The sequence below is a fragment of the Solea solea genome, chromosome 20 (assembly GCF_958295425.1).
Source record: "Solea solea chromosome 20, fSolSol10.1, whole genome shotgun sequence".
NCBI lineage: Eukaryota > Metazoa > Chordata > Actinopteri > Pleuronectiformes > Soleidae > Solea > Solea solea.
Genome location: NC_081153.1, coordinates 13366231 through 13389201, shown reverse-complemented (window position 1 = coordinate 13389201; position 22971 = coordinate 13366231). Strand labels below are relative to the sequence as shown.

The following is a 22971-nucleotide window of genomic DNA, read 5'->3' as shown; positions in this document are numbered from 1 at the left end:
CCAATTAACAATGAGCGATTGGTACTTTGCTTAGCCCTTGACCTGGCAGGGACTCAAACCTGGCAACCCTTCATGACACAAGCCAAGTTCTCTTTCCGCTTGGCTATGGGCTGCACCGGTCGTGTTCCTATACTTAACGGTCCCAATCGCAACTTTGGAGCTTAATTCTATAGAACGTGAGGTCTATTTTGTAAATGATACGACCATTTAGAGGTAAATAGACAAGGAAGCGCAGCACATATGAGTGACGGCTGCTGTCGTCCAACACAAGCTGGACGTCTGCGAACTTCTGTTGGCAAAACGTCAACAAAATGGAGGTTCAGTCGCCATTTGGGGTCAATATTTTGAAGCAGACCTTTAATATGCAAATGAAGGTCACTTTCTTTTAAGTGGAAATTGCTGTCTTTTCCTTATGTGCCTGATAAAGGGAGTCCTATCTGGATGGATGGATGGATGGATAGACCTTAAGCTCAACAGTGTTTTGTGATTCACGTCTAACAGCCCTTTATGTTCTTTTATGCACACACACACTCATTCAAAATAAAGACACATTCACATTTCTGAATAGAAAGTCATTTTTTGCCCAACTCTCTCTGAAAGAGGGTGAGAGAGGGCAATTTACAAAAGCATCAGCACAAAGAGAGAGAAAGAGTCAGACATTGAGGGTCTTTGAACATTGCAGAGAATAAAATGAATTTAACCTTAAAAATGTACACCCCACATCGGCACGTCTACGTGAACAGCAGATGCTTTGACTGTATACGACTATTGATCACGAGAGTCACCCAAAGATACAATACTATTGTTTCTTTGCTCACTGAACCTTAGTTCTGAGGAGGCTAAGATTTGGAGTGTGGTTAGGGTTAGACATCAACTGCTTACAGTTAACACTTTGTTCAGGCTGTCCAAATGAATGGAAGTCAATTGGAGTCCTTAAAAGGACAACTGCACAAACACACAGGAGACACTTTATCAGCCTTAGCCATCACAAATAAATGCTTTAACCCTAAATCCAGGTCATCGCTCTCACAAGGCCACCTCTTCCCAAGACAACCTCACTTTTTCTTCCCGTGCTGTAAACAAATTTCTGGGTATATGAGTATATCTCTGCAATTACACGCTCCATGTGAATTATCTTGGCATCAAAAATAAAGATAACACTTGTGAGGTTCCATCAGAGTAAATGCAGATGGAGCCCAGCATAAATGAAGGATTTTTTGTTTCCCCCTCTCGCCTAAAAATATATTGCATTTTAATCGACACAACAGAGTTCACATAGTGACACAGACACACACACACACCTGTGCACTATCCCAGGACTCATTTTCTCTGCACAGATTCTATGATTCCCCCTGAGTTCACCAAAGTTCACCCAGATATACATCTGCATGATATCACAGCCTCACGTGGAATCAGCTCACAACGCTTCAGTCCACACACGCATGCACACACATAGGCGCACACACACACACATACAGTGAATGCTAATGACTGCTGGTCTTTTCTATCTGTGTGTACAGTAGCACTGCAAGATGTACTGTGGTGCAACGCTGCCACTCAGTGGTTCCTGCAGAAGCTGCACACACACAAACACACAGAGAGGGTAGTGATACAGGAAGGAGAGGAGGTTGTACAAGGTGACATCTCAGAGGAATCAAGTTGTGTTGCTGCCTTTACAAACAAGTCTGACTTTCTGCTGATCAAAACAGAGACTATGGACAAAAGAGATGTGCAGTAAAGTCTCTCAGCCTCTGTGGCACGTCATGAGAGCACATATTCATGGAACAGACAGACTCTTTACTTCTTTATTAAATATTGTTACTGACAATGTTCTAAATACACCCACTGGCCACTTTATTCGGTACATCCAAGCAGTCGAAAGCAGCGACTCGGTGCATTGAGAAGACGTGGTCAAGACAACCTGCTGAAAACGAGCATCATAACGGATATACATTTTTGAATAAAGTGACTTTCGCGTGGTTGTTGGTACCACGTGGCCTTGGTTGGCAGCAGTTCTCTGGGTGAAAATACCTCATTGATGTCAGATTTAGTTGATCAACAGGCAACAGTTACTCAATAAACACGTGTTATACAAGCAAGGGATGCAAAATACTCACAAACCCTGAAGCAGAGGGACCACAGCAGCAGAAGATCACACTCATGCCACTTTTAACATGTGCACTGTGTACCTGATAAAGTGGCTGGTGTGTGTGTACTCTTGAGCATTCATGTCTTGCAGGACCTTAAGTCTTGCTGACAAATGATCACAGCGTGTACTCATAAAATGACACCCTGCTCAGATAAGAGCAGAAAAAGGTTTGCAGGCTGATTTCTCTAAAGCGTTTGCTGTGAAGTGTGACACAATAAATAGTCTCAGTGGCAGCAGCAGTGCAGGTAGATGTCTCAACAGTGTCAAGTGTTCTATTTATTTCTTTATTACAGCTACATTTTTTTTTTTACTCCGGGCCAGAAAGAGATTCACTGAACATTTCTGAGCACAAACTACTTTCACCATCTCTTCAAAATGAAACTGTATTATCTTCTGTGTCCTTGAAGGAAGAAAAATGGGGGATCTCAGCTAAATTAAAGCCTCAAAGAATCCCTGACAAGTGAGGACACACTGAGGACATGCAGCGAGATCCTTGCAGGTGGAGCAGCACAGGAGAGCTCTTCAGCGGCCCCCGAGTGTCCGATATTGCACTTTAAAACCTTAGTTACTCTTATTCACGTCAACACAGCTTATTCATGATGAATGAGAGCAGCAGGAAGGATGACTTCACCTTCACCTGATACATTTGGGACAAGAATAGAAACACTGTTAACCACCATAGAGTAGGTCACCTGAGAATACTCTTAAAGATTTAAACATTTTCTTTTTTACTATACACTGCCTGAAGTAAATCACAGCTGCAGGTAAACTAACTGAAATAATGGACTTGTCTCTGCTCTGCCCTGAGATGAGATTAACATGATTTTACACCAAAGAGGAACGAAGCGGTGCTCATGTATTATAAATAATAAAACAACAATATGCGCCAGAGAAAGTCACTGAAAGGAAATAAAACATCCTCTCCATTCTACTGCTTCAGCAGCACGGACACTTTGTATCATTAACGTGCTTCATCTGCCAAAATGAAATTTAATTTATTTATTTGTTCATTCTGCTACATCACACACGCAACAGTCATCACAGGCACGTTTTCTTCTTGTTTTCTTAAGTAATAATAATAAAAAAGCATTGTCTTGACTGGTTTTGTTTTCCGCTCCATAGTTAAACGTCTCATGCTTCTGTGAAGGTCACACTAATTCAAAAGCAATTGTCCATTGAAATCCCCTGCTGTTTTCCAATGCAATGCAGGCCCTATTTATAACACAAGGCTATGAGAAAGATCTAAAAAATCTTCTGGGGCACAAGCCAATGATGCTTTATAATCACTAATTAGACTCAAAGTGTCATTGGTTATAGATACAGAAAAAAAAAAGCTAGGCAAGTTTTTCCACACAGGAAGTGCTTGTAATCTTTACTCAGGCTATTTCTAAGTAATATTTACATACTAGAACCACTTATTTTTTAGGAAAAATACACAAGTAAATTGCACTGGCAATACTCACCTATAGCTTGTAACTTTCACTCAGATTACCATTGCATTTTATTACAAAACCAAGTAAACGTTGCTGATGTTTCTATGTGTTTCTCACTCATCTTTTCTTTGTTATATTCTATATAATTATTAAGTAATATTTATTATGAATGTTTTAGTTAATATTACTTGAATTATGTAAATATTGTAACTATTCTATTAAATAATTCAATATTTTCTAAAAACAAATATTTGCAGCTTAAGGGATGTTTGAAAGACACTTTTATTTGACATTTGAAATGACAGATATATTTAAAATATCTACATAACCACAAACACATGGCCAAAGAACTTCTTGCTAGCGCAAATTTCAAAACAGTGCATGTATATACACACACACTCTATGGAGTACATACATCAAGGGAGTTCAAAAACCATTATAAAGCTCAAAAGTAAGGAAACTAATACAGTGTTACAGTTGACTTTTCCCTTCTAATTCTGTAATTCCATCAATTGGGCTCTATTACAAACTTCAAAAGACTGAAGCTTTCACTTCCTCATTTTATAGGCAGAAGTTAATTGAAAAAATCCTCAAAGTTTCAAACAATCAGATAGCTGCCCTTAGCAGGGAAACTCGGCATGCACTGTCTACTTTCTCCTAATCAACGTTCAGAACAGTACAGAATATATACATCAACTCTGTCCATTAACAGTTGCAATCACTACCTTTGCAGACATTCTCGGGATGTTCAGGACAGAAAGGACTTATCTAAAACTGAGCAACACTTGAAATCAGTGTCAGAAAATTTACTCAAAATAAAAATAACACTGGTGCTTTCATTTTCTTGTGGAGAGACTGGACATTCTCAGGGTGTGTCAGTCGTTGAGTCCAAATTAGCAGTCAGAAGGTTCTATGTTCTGTAAAAAAAAGGTTATCTATATGCTTTTCACCTAATTTCTACTAACTCAAGGATGCACATGGGTTAGGGTTATATTTCCCTTTTTTTTTTTAATTTACATATCATATGGCCCTGTGATGGACTGGTGAACTGTCCAGGGTGTACCCCGCCCATCGCCCGCGACCCTCAGAGGATAAAGTAGTAGAAAATGGATGGATGGATGTATATTACAAATTATGTGTATATTATTTTGTAATATTACCTGTATGGCCAGGTGTCTTGCTTTTGTGGTCCTAAGTAGTTGCTATTGTGCATACAAAGACTGATGCTCCTCGTGTTCTTGAAGACTGTTGTGCCTTCCTGTTCAAGTCTAAAAGGAAAACAGAAATGTAGTATTGACTGATTTTACATAGTGCTGTGGTGACAATTTCATCAAACAACAGAAAATTACACTTTGTATATAATAAGTACATAACTAATAACATAACCTGCTGGTTAGACCAGGGTAACTGCTGGTGTATGTTTTGTGACATTATTGTTATAATACAGTTTACAAGGGGAAAGTCATTGAAAGTAGTTCATAATAAATTTAAGAATAAGTGAAAACAGTTTTGAACAAATTGATAGTATAGACAGCAGAAATCAATAGATATGCAACATGTTTTTGACTCTACCATGCATAAAATGTACATTTTGAATAAATTAGATTGATTAGATAGATGCTTTATTGTTACAATTTGCAGACGGTCCCTGAACACCTGACTCACAGACAAATGCATTCTTCAAGCAGTTATGGCTCCCGAAGAGTCTACATCCTGAGCCACCCTGTGAGCGACGCTGACCCGCGCGCACTGTCCACGAACGTTTGAGGTTTCATGATCCAGTGTACCGTGTCAGCTCGGTGTCGCATTTAAAACAGGTCATGTTTAGACGAGTGAAACTGAGTGCGTGCACACGGAGACCGCGCGGTCGTCCGCATTGAGTACGCGTGTCGATTTATTTTTTTCAAATTACACCTCATGACAGCGGTGCGAAAACGTTTGACAGCAATTACTTCAAACTAGACCGTGGTCGTTTTACTGTGTTCACAAATACACAAATTAACTCAAGTCTATTGTATCAGTATCAATAACTGAAAATGTCAAAGGACAACTTCAGTGACTTGTAACGGTCGAATGGTGGGGGGGTGGTAAGGGGGGTCAACAGTGCTGGCAGCACAACTTTTCCTTACTTCTGTAAAACGCGTATCGTATAACAATGAAATGCACTCGTTCCAGCCAGCAGCATATTTACAACATCCAGCTTTGATAAAACCACGAACACATGTAATGGGGGCGAAAAGGACATACCTCGTGCCAGCAAAGTTAGTTAGCTAGTTAGTTAGCTACCAGGAAAATACACTATTGGCTAGCGCCGCAGCCGCCGCTGCTTTCATTGCGGAGAAACTGATTTAAGTAGGTAAGCCAACAGGACGTAAAAAGTTTGTTGTTTCACTTAAAACTTACCTTTATGGTTCTATATTCACGTTCCGTCTCAGTCAAACTCTGCCAACCTAGTCGAGATATGGAACATGCACGTGTAGTTCGTGTCTGGTCGTGAAAGACCGCTGAAATGCGGGGCGGGGCTTTGAGGTCATGCTCCGCAGAGAAGGTTGCCAGATTCACTGATGTCACTCAATTACATTTTACTTCGAAATATCAACTAATTAAGCCAGTGAACTGGTTTAGTGAAAATTACTTGGATGGAAGGATTCAATTTACATAAAAACCGAGGACACATAATTACAAATAATCACCAAGTTATTTTAAAAGTAAAACCACCAAATTCGTATTTTTTTGTGGAATTTATATAGATCATTGAAATAATACAGGGCCAAAACTTTTTTTTTTTCAGTTCGTTCTGTTCGTTGTGCAGTACTGACTGTGTCCACAAGAGGGTACCAGAGTCCCTCATATTTTTGTTACCATGAGAAACAATCCTCATCTTGAATTCCTGTTCCTTACTCCATCTTAAGAGCACAATACTGCATGTTTTGTTGTTCATCTATTTATTGAGGATTAGAAACATGAAAAACATACCCACCAACCCCCACCCCAGACCCAAAAAAAGAGCATTTGAAATCATTACACACTGAATAGCAAAAAAAATTTATATAAACCACTGAAATCACTAAGGCTACGGTTGTAAACATCTATAAAACATTTTTTTTATCAACAACATCATAAGCAGTCGCTGGTGTGTAGCACCGTCCAGGAGAGAGAGCGTGTTCACGTCGTGTTTGCATTTGCAGTAACCTGAGCTTTGAAAGGTTGAATCATCAACATAAAGGTGTGAATGTGTGGCAGCGACAGCGACTACACAGTGATTGATCCATCTGAGCCGAGTGTGTGTCGTGGATACAGATTTGTTCCAGTTGTGCTTTTCATTCTCCGTGGACCTGGACCAGGTGCTGTGCTCATCTTGGAGTACAAATATGAACGATGGATGGGTAATTTTTTCTATAAATCACTACGAACTGGGTTAGTTTTAGCCATGATGGACAGATCAGTGGACGGATTAGATCATGACAGATGTTTTGAATTTGAAGGCCTCATCAGGAGAGTGGTGGCAGGGATCGGGTGCTGACTGGACTGTACTTCACCATGGATGATGGTGATGGAGGAGGCTGGGTAAGATGAGGTGAGGAGGGAGATGGATGGATGTGCCCGCCGTGGTACTCTCTCCCGGTCCCACAGCTCTCTGAGTCGGGGCCTTGAGAGCGACCTCTGGGCCTGCGGAGCTGAGGCGGGGTGGAGGCAGACTTAGACATACACTTGTACCGGGTTGGAGAGTGGTGGGAGGAAGACACGTGGCAGGTGGCTGATGAATAGCACACAGGTGCAGAATGACGAATGGGTGATGGATGGTGTGCAGCTGAGGAGTGACGGTCAGGTGAGGAATGTCTTCCAGACACAGGCTCGCGGTTTACGGGTGGATGCTCCTGTTTGGCGTGTTTGGGCGTTCTGGGCGACTTAGATATCTTGGTGGACTTGGGTGATTTAGAAATATGGTGAGAGTTGGCATTGTGAGAGGGAGGGGCTCGGCTGGGCGAGGTGGAGTCTCCATTGTTGGCGTACTTGTAGAGGAAGACGTCGTACTGAAGCGGAGGGTTGGTCTCCGAGTGGAGCTTGGCCTCTTTGGGAAGGAGCACTTCCAGGCCAATCGTGACCCCATCCTGATTTGGAAATATGTGCAAGTAGAAAAACAAAAATGCAGCAATGCAGGGAGAGTCATAGAGTATGCACATAGTGAAATAAGGCTGTATAGAGACACAGGAACAAGTGGATAATGAGACAGTGTGGCCAACAGTGCGCACAGACACGTCGAGTGAAATCCACAGTAAGTTGTTTTTATGCCGCTTGAGGGCAGAAGGGGAAAAAATGACCTTTTAAAGTAAAAAAACTTTTCAAACATCCCCTTTCAATTGATATGTCAGCTCTCTTTTGAGTCTCTATTTGATTACTTGCTAATTTATCCAGTCTGTTCACAGATTATAATCTGAGAATCAAATACTTTTTACACTACATGAGATAAGATCTTCCTGCTGCGGCCGTCAGATTTACATAAACTGGGATGCGAAAAACATTATGTTTATGACTCTAAAGGGAACAACAATAAGTCTCTGTTGATTCATCATGAGTCATTTAACGTACATATGTGATTGGAACATATTTTTTAGCCATTTTAACCAGATTACAGATCCAGGCTGTCATATTACAACATAATATACTGTATATCTGGAAACGATAAAAGGAAACCTGCAGTGCTGGTGATTGTAAACTGCTCTTCACTGATCACAAATCTTATGGATTTGTCAAAAGTCTTCTATTTAACAACATCATCGTCAAATTTTTTGCTGTCTTTTACGTTATGATTAAAGAACACATTATTGCCCGTGTGGCCACATTTAGATGTAGGTGTATTGCAGGCTAATGTGAGGCTGTATCTGTTATCCTTTTTTTTATAAATCAGGGTTTAAAATATTATGTAATCAGGTTATAACAACAAGCCTATTTAGAACTCCATCCACAGATGATGGTACAAATTAACAGGACTAAAAATGAAGTAGCAAAATGATGACTAATGTTCAAATTTAAACAATAATTTTAGACTAAATAAAAATTCCATTTCATTTTGTTAAAAAACACTGAATGATATTAGATCATGTAAATATTGCACTACTAACCTACTTGAGTTTTTAATTCTTGGAAGATTTCATTTCAAGGCTCTTGCGTCTTGTAATTACTTCACAGAGCTGTCCATGGTGCTGAATGGGCTTCACTGTCACAGTGTGTGTGTGTGTGGTGTAATTTGTGAGCTGCCTATTGTGGCACAAAAGCAGGGTCAGCCATGCATTCAGTTATTATTAACACGGGAGCAGCTGGGTAGTCAGACATGCAAAGAAAAGAGAAAGAGAGAGAAAGAAAGTCTGGAGGGAATTTAGTGCACAGAGCAAAACACGGGGACAAGCTGGATAAAATTAAAAAGGTTTATTCAAACCACTGTGAACTATAATCCTCCATGTATACCCAAAAAAGTACAAAAGAACCTCAAGTACATTAAAGTATTAGAAATCACATTGAAAACCAAGACACAGCGTGTGTAATAGGTGTATATAGATTCAAATATCGACTCCAAGCAATTACTTTGACTTCATGTAATCTAGACATATCCACTTATTAGCAATGCCACACATGAATATTTTTGCAAAAACACACCATTCATTTGTTTTCCACATACTTCTTTTTCTTTTTTTTGCAAATATTACGTTTTCAGACACTTTTCTTTTTTTGTTGAGAACACCAATGCATGCGGGCAAAGAGAAAGACAGTAAGGTGGGGGGGGGGGGGGGGTTCAGGCCGAGGTGCGGGGGGGGGAGTGGAGTGGGAGGAGGGTTTGAGCGAAACGGGAGAGGAGACGATGAAGAAGCAAGACTTCATTGGTCAGAGACCAAGGCAGAGCGTCAGCAGAGAGGAGTGTCAGTCATTAGTTGGTCCAAGCCAGAGATTTTAGACCAATGTAAGAGGCAGATAGAGAAGAAAGAGGAGGCAGCAGCGCCACTATGTGATCAGTGATGGCATGGCAGCCTTGTAAACAGGACTATTGTGCTTCTCAATTCATTTCTTTATTCATGTATTCACGTTGTGCTTGTTTTTCCATAGGAGGCCTGATTGTATAAAAAACACTGTATGTATGATGTAAACAAAATTCGCCTACTGCATACAAGGATCTGTTGTTGTTGTTGTTGTTGTTTGTGCGCACGTTTAATATTTTTAGTTTGATTCTCCGGCGGAGCACACTTGGGACAAACAGTGATTTTATAGCAGGTTGTTCTGGAGCGTGTTTACCTCGGCGTTCGCCTCTGTGTTGTTGGGAGTGTGCTCGTGCTCGTGCTCGTGCTCATGCTCTTGGTCGTGGTCGTGGTCGTGGTCGCGCTCTTGCTCGTGAGCCACAGACGCTGGACGGTTGTTTTCCTGTTTGGGAGAGTGAGAGTTGAGGATGTTCATAGAGCCCTCTTCCTTGGGTTGTGGGGATTTTGCCGGGTCCTCCTGCTTCTGAGGATCGTCCTGTGGGGAGAGTAGTTGCTCCATGAACACATATACACACACAGGGCACAAACTGTAGGACACAGGGTTCTAAAGCCTTAAAGGTCCAGTGTTCAGTCCAGACTGCAGAATCTCCTCTGCTCACCTCTTTCTTTTTCCCAAAGAATGGAAACACTCTTTCACCAACTCCGTCCACACTTCCATTTTGCGAATTTCTCCACTGTTTAGTCTTTCTTTTTCAAAGGTTTAAACATTGGGATTATGTGAGCAAAGCCATCGTTCATTTGTGTAGCAAGCCAATGTGTCAAAATACAAGCCAAGCCGCCTTTGTTACTTACGCCGGCCGCTAAACTTTGGAACACACTACCCTTAGATATCAGGGACACCTAGAAGATTTAAAACCTCTTTTTTTTAAATAATCGCTTTTTTTAAATGTTATTTTCCTTTTATTGTGGAGCACACTGAGCTGCCTTGCCCTGCAAGAGGTAAGGCAAAGCCCTTTCCTAGCTTATTTTAAGGCTATGGAACTATTTAAATTTGAAAGTGATTTTACATTGATACTGATGAGTAGTATATTCAATTTCTGCCACTAAACCCTCCTAAATATTACACACTGGACCTTTAATGCGCACAAACTCAAGTGTGGATAAAGATAAAATACATGCATGTGCGTGTCCAAACTCCACTGACTGATAGCTTTCCCGTCCTGACTTGTTCATGCATAATCCCCTGTGTATGAAACTAGAATTTCATCATTTGAAGTGTGTGCAGTAAAACTTGGACTTAGAGGTCATTTCATGGACAAAATCCAATAGCTCTACTAGCCAAATGTTGCCTTCACAAAAATGAAAAAAAAAATATGCACAAAAGGAGGTGTGATGCATCCTCACGAGTAAGCTCCGAACCAACGATACGAGGAGGCTACGACTGACCATATGTGTATTAGAGAGAGCACACTGGAGTCAATACTGACCGCAGATAATAGTAGATTCAGCTGTGGTAAGCATATAGAAACCTCAAAGGCAGCAAAATGTCAGAGAAATTATCTTCTTGAACAGACACAGGTCACAGTATGTACTGAAACTCCACCTATCATATATGCTCATGAATCAGGGGCATTTTCGTTTATTGCCAATCACCTCTCTGACATTTGAAAAATGCATTGCAGCCTTGGCACCTGCGGGGGCTTTTTAGCCTCTTGACCTGACATTTAGAGCGTCCAGACGTCACAGAAACGAAATCTGTACCAAGTTGCTAAAATGCCACAGGAGCTCTGATCGCAGGGGTTTGCGTTCAGTAAAGCAAGTCACAGTGTGTTCACTCACAGTTAAGTGTGTCTAATGGACTGAGTATGCACGGTTTCAAAGTACATCAATCCGCGTTTGTGTTTGTCGAATGCGTGCAGTCGTCATCAATGAGGGCGCCGCGTTTGTGCGACTAAAAAACAACTGTTGTGTCTGTGTACGTCCCCGCGATCGAGCCATCGACTGATTGGCATGTCACAGACATCTGAAGGTCGTGCAGGCGGTAAGTAGGGCACCATTGATCGGTCACACTGGCTGGACACAGCCAAATAATAAAAAAAGTACCTTTTTTGACGAGAGACAAGTTCAAAGAGCCTGCTTTGTTCGTTGATCTCAAAGATTTTATGGACATTTATTTGGTTAATCTCTATTCATACAGGAATTCCCATTGATTACTGAGTTTCACGGTTTAGCCATGCAACAGTAACCTCATACTTGCCTACTGTATTGGCTTAATAACCCAGCAGGCAAGTATGATTGATTAGCATCCACTAGAGGCACACATACTGTAACCCCCCACATACATGTTCATATTCACACACACACACACACACATGCAGCTACAGAGCACATTTCACCTCACAGCAGCTTTGGAGGAGAACTGGGAAGAAAACTTGGTGGGGGGGGGGAGGGGGGTGGGTGGCTGATCTGCAGGACGGAGACCCTAAAATGGCTGCTGGGTGAAGTGTGCAGTTAAAGGGAAAAGAAGACTCTCAGGATGTATTATTTGCCGTCTATGCTACGCCTCAGAACAGCTGGTTGCAGGAAGCCTTACAAGAGGTGATAAATCATTTCACCTGCAGTGGATGAGGAACACAGCTGATACCAGATCAGATGCAGATGCAGATACAGATGCAGGGGGGAGGTTTTGCAGGAAACGGAAAAACCAAACTCTGACATCTTGCATTTTCACGGGGATAAATGTAAAAAGCCGGGGATGGAATACTGCTGCAGGCAGTGTGCTTCTTCCTGCTCCGCTTACCTGGAGGTGGTTATAGAGGTTTCTGGGTTTATATTCCCACGCATAGCGGGCTGTTGTTGGCCTCTAAAGGTCAGTAGTAAGTGTGAGAAGCATTAAACAGTCACATATACTGGGCACACACAACTCCAGGTGAAAACCAAATATAATTTGTGATTCAGAGGGTGAGTTTGGTGCATGCAGAACACAGAGAGTTCCTGTTGTTTCGGTGTTTTCAGTACACATACAGACCATGCACAGAAGGAAGGACAAAAGAGCATGGACATACAGATCAAATCCCTAACACAAAGGAGAAGGAAGGAAAACAGGTGGAGCATGAAGGAAATAACCAGGCAAAACATAGAAAAGAAAGGACAGGGAGAGGAGAGTAAACATGGGGCAGAGTTGTGGCATACCTGACAGATAATGTTGTCATAGTACGCCAGGTTGTGAGTGTGAGCTTGGGGAGCGGGCGGAGGAGTGTCACACAGTTTCCTTACATTTGGCTGTGAACCGTCGGCTGTTGTGGAAACCGAGAGTCCGTCCGTCTGCGGCTCGCTGCTCTGTGGGCGGAACTTACTGCGGAGAGGAAGACAGAAAGATGGATGTGTGTGTGCGATAAATATTTACAGGAATTTACAGTGTCTTTGACCGCGTGACATGAGATATTCCTGCATATACATCCAAGTTAAATGTGATTAAATGCTTTATTTTTGTCGATTGTACAGTTTTACACCCTTATTTTTTACATTATATTTTACTTTTTTCCTGATACCTCTATGTCTAATGTATATAATTCCGTTTGTTACTGTTTTTAATTGTATTTTATGTTCTCTTCTTTATGGGCCTGAGCCAGATAATTAAGATTTGATTGATATAGTACTCAACAAGTCCAGAAATGTTATATATCTTATCTAAAATCTACATTGTATATGTTGTATATAATGTTATATATCATATCTTACATCTATCATCAATAAACAATCGTATAAGCATATCTACACACACACACACACACCTGCGTTTGCGAAGGCGCCTGTTCTCGTTCTTCAGGTGGTGCAGCCTCTTGGCAAAGAACACGACGATCATGAAAAGGAGGAGGAGCACAAAGGAGGCCACGCCCACGACCACACACATCACCTGAAACTCCGTCACTGCCCAATCACAGCGCGTGCCTTTGTTCCAAATGTAGTCCTGCACATTACACCTGGACACAAAGAAAAACACTGTTCAGTGTCACATCATCATCATCATCATCATCATCATCATCATGACATTTTTAAGCGAGTGTTGACACATGTTTATAGCTACAGCGCGTTTTCCAGAGTCAAGAGTGCAAAATGCTACTCAGAGCTGAAGACATGACGACTTGAGGTCTATCCAGCAAGGCAGGGATTCAGCCTGCAGCCAAGGCCTTAATGAGATCAAAGGATCAGGACGTGTGTGTGTGTGTGTGTGTGTGTGTGTGTGTGTGTGTGTATGTGTGTGCACACATGCTATTACTTAGCAGGTATGCTCAGATTAGCAGTTTTACCTCTCAGTTTAAATTGTTGTGTGGACCAATTGTCAGACGAACCTATATTTGTGAGGACATTTTGGCCTTGTCCACACAACTTTAACAGGCCTTTTGAGGATTAGGGTTAGAATTGGGTAAAGGGGGGTTAGGCACTTAGTTGTGATGGTTAAGGGTTAGGGGCAACGGAATGCATCATGTCTGTGGGTGTCCACACAAAGCACACAAAACCAGCATGTGTGTGTCTCTGTGTGTGTGTGTGTTCCTCCTTGTCATCACTGCATTGTCACCTTATTTTGTAGTGCAATTGTGTGCATACTCCGTGTGTCTGTCGCCAGATTACATCTAACACACACACACACGCACACACACTCTTTACCCCCCGCCTTCAAAACTAGAGCTAATCCTCTGGCGACCCCGCTGTGATCTTGACGAACACTCATGACACATTAAACCAGCCTTCTGTCTTTGTGCATGTGTGGGTTTCCAGTGTGTGTGTGTGTGTGTGTCTGAAGTGTCCTAAAATCTTCTCTTTTGTGTTGGAGAGGGCTCATGTAGGAAAATTATCACCACAAGGCAAATTAAAGGGGGGGATAATATTACAGCTCCCAAATACTCACTGCAGCCAGTCACATACAGTCTATTCATATGTTTAATAGACTGCATGTAAAAATAGGTTTGAAAAGTGAAACCCAGGGATTTTGATGGGAAAATAAGCCGACTTTCCCACTTGATTTATAACATTAGAAGCATTTTCGTGAGGAGTTAATGGTCCCAATCACTAGTTTCAGGTCTTCTCCTACAGAACATGATCAATTTTTGTAAATGATGTTCTCACTTAAGAGGAAAACAGACAATAAAGGACAGCATGTATTGAAGGACTGGACACCAGTGTCACTGACAGGCTACTTTTGTCAGAGATAGATGCCTGGTTACAGGGGGCGTCTGTGAATTTCCAGTTGAAAGAACTGTCAACACCCACCTGCTTGTAGATGTTAAACTCACTGTTTTCTGAACACAATACTGACTTTTTTTTTTAAAAAGTGTTTGTGTTTTCTCACCTGCAGAAAGCTCCCATTCCCCCCACCACGGTGCACACGCCTCCATTGAAGCAGAAGTTGGGTTGAAGGTCACACTGAGACACACACACCCCGGTTCCAGAGCGCACGAAGCCCAGCCTGCAGCCGTCCGTCCCCATGGCACCACCTACCTCCGGCCCTGGCACGGCAGGAGCAGGTAGTGGCGGTCGGCTCTTGACCTCGGGCGCCACATTGTTGGGAACGGCAGGAGGGTCGGTGAGGAGCAGATTCTCGTCGTCCATGTCAGGTGGCGGTGAAGGGGTGGGTTCGGGCTCTGGGGTCGTATCTAACGCGGAGAGGTCGTCGTCGGGTGACAGGTAGTCATAAAAGTCAGAAAGTGTCCATGCCGTAGGGTCTCCCGCTTTCTGCTTCTGGGGTTTGGGGGCTTTGGCCCAAGCCAGCGCAGGATCAGAGGGCACAACATCTGGCGCCGGGCTGTGGAACGCCACCGTGATGACGTCATCAGAAAATGGGTCTCCAGGCTGGTCTGGACCCGCCCCACCGGCTGTCAGCTCCTCCCCAACAGGTGGGTCTTCCTCTGCGACGTCTAGGTAGGTGTGTTTACGAGAATGGTGATGCTTGGTGGAGCTGAGGGGGAGCGTGGCCCCGAGGCCCGCTCCGATCAGGTGGTCTCTCTCTGCCGAGTCGTCACTCAGTACCATCCTGGTGTTCAAGGCCTCCTTGTGGACAGACGACTGGTTGCGGTGATGATGATGACGCCTGGTCAGTGAATGCCTCCCTGTCAGTCAAACACAAAACAATTCATGTGTTGGATCTCCACTCAATATAGGCAACGTATACAAGTCTTTATCTAGTAGTGGGTCTCAGCCATGGACCACACTTAAAAAGGTGGACATAGTGACTGCAGACTGAGGACAAGCCAGAAGTAAAAATATAATGAATAGACACCAGGAGGCAACTCAGCTTGCAGAGCTCAGTTTGAATGGAAGTCTATGGGAGAATGATTCACAAATCAGTATAAATCATTTTCTTGAGGAGTTACCAGAATACTATATCCACTTTTTATATACAGCATATATTGAGATGGAAGTCAACATTCTCATTTTATTTTGCAGGACATGCCCGTTCTTATGTGACTGTAAATGAACAACAACTGCATTGCCTAATCAACTGTCAAACATTATTAACAATATAAAGAGACCAAAACCAACTGTGCGTTGTGTTGAATGAGCATGTGAAGGAACGACACCATCAAGAATTGAACACCGTTTATAAAGACACCATTGACTTGTGGGTCGCACTTCTTGTTGTTGTGTGAAGTAAACTTGAGGGTTCGACCATTTAAGTCTCGACTCTTTCATTATGACACACCTGTTTTGAACCAGTGGTTTGTAGAAATATAAAAATACATTTATAAATCAATAAACATTGCAGTAAAAACTACAGGCTCTTGTCTTTTCATGAGAAACTCAGCCTGGAAAAATAGCTTTGACTTCAACATAACACAAGAAAAACTATAATTCCAAAGCTCATGCAGACCTAACACTGGGTTTGTCTGATCAGACTAGACAAGTTCTCCCAGTGGAGGACTTACACGTGACAATTGAACTGCATTGGGGACGTTTTCTCGTCATTTCATTTTAATATAGAAGACAAAATGATAAATAAAGACTCTCTAACACATACAGCCCCCTCATTTGGGCTGGGGCTAATCCCACAGTGTTGTCGTATACTGTAAAGGACGAGGCATGAATGATTTAAATGGATCCCTACAGTACTGTGCAGAAATGTCCTCAGGGTGTCTCGGAGAGTCTTGTTAAGTCACCGTATCCTTTCACTCTGAAATCAGAGTTTGTGTGTTAATGAGAGAGAGAGAGAACGAGAGGTGACTTAAGGTAAAGTGTGGCTTAGCAAAAAAAACAACAAAAACTTCAGATTTAATTGATCAACTGTGAAGGAAGAATAAGAGGAGAGGACTGTCTTGTAAACATACTGCACATGGAGATGTGGGATTAGGGACATGTGCGTTAGTGACTGGGACTGGGTGAGGATTAGATTAGGATTTAGAGCTATAGGTTAGAGGCCGACTGGTCAGGCACCCCACCCTTTACTTGGCAATCTGCAGAGGAAGATGCAAAGACAGAGTTGCAGAAGCAGCTTTTAATGTTTTTTATTACAAAAGCCTACTGTGCAGATTAATATAAACAGAAGTGATTTAAAATCCAAAGAGACATCTCAAATATTCCACCAGTACCAGATGTTTTCTTTTGGACACTGTGGCTATTATGTCTTTTCTATTTATTTCTATTTATGCCTCATTTTTAAACAGAGCGGTGCGAAATTTGTATAAGCAAGCACATTTTTTCGCATCTCCCAAAACATATAAATGCTCAGACTTAGAGAGTGCGCTGTGAAACAGTTTGAGAGCTATTGTTCTGGCACTCGTGGCACTGTTTCCACAGCTGACTGATTGTCAAAAAATCCACTTCTTCATACTTTTCCACTGGCCTGGTATACGTGTGCACAAATTGCCAAACTCATCCAAAACACTTTGGCCCGGGCGGAATTCTCTCTCCCACTACCACCCTGAAACCACTGCGTCCAATGAGATCACTGCGTTCAGTGTCTGCCACTTCATTCAGAGCTAATACAAAAACCATCTGAACGTGCCTGGAGTCACAAAGACGAGCGGCGGCTGAGGGAGCGACCACGAGATCTACCTCACACACAGGCACACACACACACACACACACCGCTGTTGCCATGGTGAGATGTAAAGAGGTGCCATGTTGAAAGGGAGACTCGGGCGAGAGACTTGCAGTAGGAAACAGAGAATCCAGTGTTTTGCTCCCTCTCCCTCTCTTGTTTTTCAATCAATTAGGAGCCAGTCAGTAGGTGTTATATGCCAACTCCATCTGTGGGAAAACTGAACTGGAAGGCTTCACAGTTTGTGAAAGCGACGGACATGCTCGGCCGCTTAAAACCGATTCAAATTTCCATTTAAAGGTTCAATCAGCCAATTTGTTCATGTCCCGTCGGAGACTGGTTTCATACATGAACATGAAAAGATGACTCGAGCAAGACCAACACACCGAACGCACACAAGCCCCTGCTTAGTAATTACATTTCCCCCTCAGTTCTTCACCTCATGGCATCACACTGAGCACATCACCATGGCAACAAGTTTTACCTGAGGTCACTGCGACTGGCTGGAGAGCAGATTCCTGGCAGCCTTCACCTTATCAGCAGCACACAGAGGGAATTGCGGGCGAGTATTCTGCATGCAGTCGAGGGACAACTAGTCCCAATTCCTTTTGTTGAAAGATTCACATACCGGGCCGCTTTATTAGGTACACATCACATCTAATAAATTGTCAGGAGTAGCACCCAGTGTGGTCTCCTGATGCTGCAGCCAGTCCGCTTCAAACAAGGTTTTCCATGTTGTTAAAAAAATATTATTAACAACATGTAAAACCTGAGTTATTTGAGTCTGTCATTGTGAACCAGTCTGGCTAATTTCCTCTGATCTTAAAAAAATACCGCTTTTTTTGTACTCATTTCCAGAGCTAAATGTGTTATTTGATCATCAGACAGTGGATCTGAGATGCATGTCTCATTCCCACAACAGAGGAAATAAAATTGACAAAAAAGTCTATGTCAAAATCACTTCCTTCATAGAAAATGAAAGCCCTACACTGCTTTTTACTGTGTTCCTTCATTTGACCAGGTGGGGAAACAATGGGTGAAAGGGCCCTTTAAGCACCAAAGAGGTATTTTCATCCAGAGAACTGCTCCTCGCTGGACATTTTCTCTTTTTCTCACCATTCACTGTAAACTTAAGAATTGGTTGTGCATGAAAATCACAGTAGATTAGCAGTTTCTGACATTCTGACAAGCAAAAGCCTGTCTGGTATACCAACAACCATATCACAAGTCCCTTAAATCACTTTCCTCTCTCATGCTGAAGCTCAGTTAAACAGGTTGTCTTAACCTTAATGCATTAAGTTGCTGTAACATGATTGGATATTTGTGTTAATATGCAGTTGAACCAGTGTTCCTAATAAAGTGACCCTGTTCGCAGACTCTGCAGTCAGGTTAGTAAACTGAGTGGATGAATTAAACATTTTTCAGCTGGTGAAGAAACGTTGGTTTCAAGTTGCTCTCTTGGTTTTGACACCTGTTGCTGACCAACCTGCACCGTAGCTTTTTATGCCATAAACAGTATTTTCCCTCGGCTTCTGTGTTTGTTTGTGTGCGTGACGACAAAGTCAGCGAGATGCTGGTGATCTGATCTATTGTGACCTACCATGGGGTGTCTGGTGCTTCAGGGCAGATGGACCTCACAGTCTGCAGCCATTCACACATACACACACACACACTTACATGGCACCACACCCAAGAGTCTGGACATTATCCATTTTGTTTTACACCGAAATTTCAGTGAAGAATTACTTCATTTGAGCTTTTCCAATTTGAAAATGTATCCGTTTTCTCAGTCCCCTGCAAATAAGGCGTGTTTATTAGTAGAAAGCAGTGACTAGGATGGAGGGTGTCCACTAATGTACAGATTTAAATGTCTTCAAGCACTTGGGGGTTTGCTATAGATTCGTTCATTTAGAAAACCTGTGAAATTAACATCAAAAATAAAAAAATAAACATTTTTAGCTGATGTATTACTTAGAGCTGGAGCTTGAGTTCCATGTTCATTTAAATATCCATGTAAATCAGTGAATTGGCTACAACACTGTGAACTTAATTTGTAAGAACATTAGATGAAGGTGATAGATGAGGTAATGGTAAAGCCTTTAGATGACCCCCTCTTATGAATAATACATTGATATTAAAACTATATTGTTTTACTGTCTGTCTTCTTCCATTTTAACATCTTGGTGTGCAGGGGACATTATGTTCTGCTCTTGTGTTACAGTGGGGCTGCTGAACAGCATTGAAAGCTATGGGGCATCAAATGTTAATAAAATTCACATTTCCTGTATTTTTGAGACAGAAATTCATTTAGAAAAAACATGATGACTGACTGACTGACATTATGTATCACTATTATCAATGGACATTTGTAGAAAAAAATGTATGTTCATTTAATCTAAATATAAACGATAAATCTAAATTGGCACCACAGGAAAATTGGATAAATGTGATCACACCTCAGTTTATTGCAAAGTAGTAAGACTGTGATCATATTTTTTACTAATAACCATCAGAAATGGTTTATAGTCAATAATGAAAACAGAGTGGTCAAACAAACTGCCCTTTTAACGCAACACATTTAAAAAACACCCCAACCCGGACAGTATACACACATTTAAGATAATTTAACTGCCAACTGAGAGCAAATAAGAAATCTTTTCTCTTCCTCATTATCTTCTGTGAGCTCACACCAACAGTCGGTTTAAAAGCCCGACAGACAGCGCGTTAATTTGCCGGTCAATATGTCACTGTGTTAACGCCTCGTTACACATCGAGGGCGCGAGATGCGGTGATAAAATGGAGGGGGGCGGCGGCGGTGGCGCGTGCCCACGTGAACCTCGGCGACCCTGCTCGACGTGCACGAGCCACCCTGTTGCTGGGCAGCAGCAGCAGCAGCGTCGCTCATTTTTCGCAGATTTTTTTTTTTTCTTTTTACAGATGTCATCTCATCCGTGGATGAGAGCGTGGACGCGGTGTGGCAGCGGGTGCAGCTCGGCCTCGGTTGTCTCGGGCTTCCCCCTCCTCGTATCTGGAGGAATTCAGTGCATGAATTCAGCACCGCGGACGCGTACCCCCCGCAGACAGGCCACAGTGCAGCTAATCCCGCCTTTGTCTGAGCAGCGGCAGCAGCAGCTGTCAAGTGTCTCCTACACAACCTTTGTTTCCTTTATGAAGATGATGTAGAGCATGTCATTCAGATGAAGACGCAGACTTGTCTTCCTCTCATACTCTGAAATGTACTTATGAGATTACCCATCATGGCCACGGCTGTATAGTGTCAGTTTTCACGATAAGCCGCGTGAAAAACTCCCATCACAGCATAAGATTATGGTCTGCACAGCTCCGTGATTCACTGACAACCTTAGAGACACAACTAACTGTGCGGAAGATCATTTCACTGATGTCGGAGACTGATCACAATGTTGCATTTGTCATTTTTCCATCAAAGCCACTGCAGGTGTGATTTGATGGAACACGCACGTGCGCGCTTGCATACACCACACACACACGCACACACACCCCTACATCCATGCACGTACGCACACACGCACGCCTATAGGGTGGGACTCCGGTAATTGATCAAACGACTTACCGTGCGCGGACATGATGACCAGTGAGAGGGTCATCAGCACCTGCCACGCTCCCACACGACTGTCGGTGTCAGCGCGCGCCATCACGCCGGTTTGAGTCCCTGTGACACACAAACTCCGCTCCCGCTGTCAGTGGTGGTCAGTGGTGGTCAGTGGGTTCAACGGTTAATTCCTTTGCCACGATCCAAACTTCAGATGGTGCCGGTTTTCGCCATGTCGCCGGTATCCTCCCTCTGGCCTCCCTCACAACTGCAGCGCGTGTTTAACTGTGTGTGTGTGTGTGTGTGAGAGAGAGAGAGAGAGAGAGAGCGAGGGAGGGAGAGAGAGAGAGAGAGAGAGAGAGAGAGAGAGAGAGCGAGGACCCTTTAACGGCTCGGGTTCGGTTCCATTGTCCCAATCCTCCACACCTTTTGCGCGCGCGTGGCACTCCGTGGCTCTGTCGTCGTCAGCAGTATCACCGCGAAGAGTTGTTGTAGTAATGCGCGCGACACAGAGAGAGGGGGAGATAGAGAGCGAGAGAGAGAGGGGGGAGAGGGAGAGAGAGAGAGCGAGATAGAGTGTGTGTCTTTAGAAAAAGCGTCTCTCTCTCTCGCTCTGTCGTCGCCTTCCTGCGCCCAATTAACTATTTTCCTTCGAAACGCGACACAGAACGGTACCGCGCGCGCGCACACACACGCACGCACGCACGCACACACACACACATTCATGAGGGAACGCAATTCAGTGTCCAGTCTCAGTCTAAAGTGGCTGTGAGAGAATGAAGTGATTTAACTGACTGTGAGTCAGTGTGTGTGTTTACTTATTGCCTCTTTAGGACCTTTTCTGGCATAAATCCTGACCCATTAGACCAGTAATTTGCACTGGAGGGCATTTGGACATCCTGGTTATGTTCAGAACTAAGTTTTGAATAGTGGTTGGGTTAAGGTTAGCTGTAGGTATTAACTAGTCATGGTTAAGGTTAGGGTCAGGGTTAGGATTAGGTCAGTGGTAATTATGGTTAAGGTTAGGGATGAGGGTGATGTATGACTTTTTAATTGAAACAGGTCACAGTGTGATTAATCAAATGAATCATGGCTGCCTCACATAATTAATGTGATTAGTAACACCTGTGCGTTCCCTCTAAATCATCTCCAAATGTCTATTGTGATGAAATGGTAGTTATGAAAAATAAGATTGTGTTATGAAACGGTAACATCTGCTTGGAGTGAGAAACCATTGATGATGAATATAAAGTACACATGAATCAAGTAGAAAAATGGAAACACAATTTTTTGTGACTTTCCAGACTCATACAATTTAACAAAAGCAGTTTGAGGGATGGGGGTAGTTTTTAAAATTATAGTTGTCAGAAAGTGTCAATGATAATGAGCTCCTTGGATTCTCATGACACAAGATAAATGTTACATTTTCTTTTTCAGCATTTGTGACTGATTCATGTCCATACGGTTTATGTTTACCACTTTCAAAAACTGCTAAATAAATAGTATTTAAAAAAAAGTCTACAGCGAAAAATGCCACACACACACACACACACACCACATGTTTCTTTCTCTTCCTCTCTTTTCCCACTAAACATCCAAACCCACATCACTTTTCACACTATTTCTTTGTTTTCCTCTACCACCGAAAGAATTTAACAAAACTCCTCCCAGGTTCATGTCTGTGAACACTGCTGCGACTCTTTCCCACCTTTCTCTCACAAAGCGCTAACAAAAAAAACCTCTGCAAGGGCCCACCACCCAGCCTCCTCCTCAACGTCTACTGTACATTATGAAATAATCCAGATCAAATATTG

The 22971-nt window shown here is 42.7% G+C and overlaps 1 protein-coding gene across 2 annotated transcripts; it reads right to left on the bottom strand.

Annotated features, from left to right (window-relative positions):
• Positions 1-6586: 6586 nt before the first annotated feature.
• On the bottom strand, positions 6587-21738 carry LOC131447664 (uncharacterized). 2 transcript variants are annotated; one of them, XM_058619573.1, is made up of 6 exons: positions 21179-21738; positions 14902-15658; positions 13346-13534; positions 12828-12906; positions 9868-10086; positions 6587-7694 (listed from the first exon to the last, which is right to left on the bottom strand). In XM_058619573.1, the coding sequence occupies exons 1-6, from the start codon at positions 21258-21260 to the stop codon at positions 7074-7076; spliced, it is 1947 nt and encodes a 648-aa protein (XP_058475556.1). In that variant the 5' UTR covers positions 21261-21738; the 3' UTR covers positions 6587-7073. The 2 variants fall into 2 exon arrangements, with proteins under 2 accessions (XP_058475556.1, XP_058475554.1); XM_058619571.1 differs by having other exon boundaries at positions 6588-7694; positions 12744-12906.
• Positions 21739-22971: the final 1233 nt, after the last annotated feature.

Coding starts and splice junctions, on each gene's coding strand:
- LOC131447664 (XM_058619571.1), bottom strand. CDS start 21,260: ATGGCGCGCGCTGACACCGACAGTCGTGTGGGAGCGTGGCAGGTGCTG. Junction 12,907..13,345: donor AGGCGCCTTCGCAAACGCAG/GTGTGTGTGTGT, acceptor TCCTCTCCGCAG/TAAGTTCCGCCCACAGAGCA. Junction 10,087..12,743: donor ATGACAACATTATCTGTCAG/GTATGCCACAAC, acceptor CTCTCCCCACAG/GACGATCCTCAGAAGCAGGA.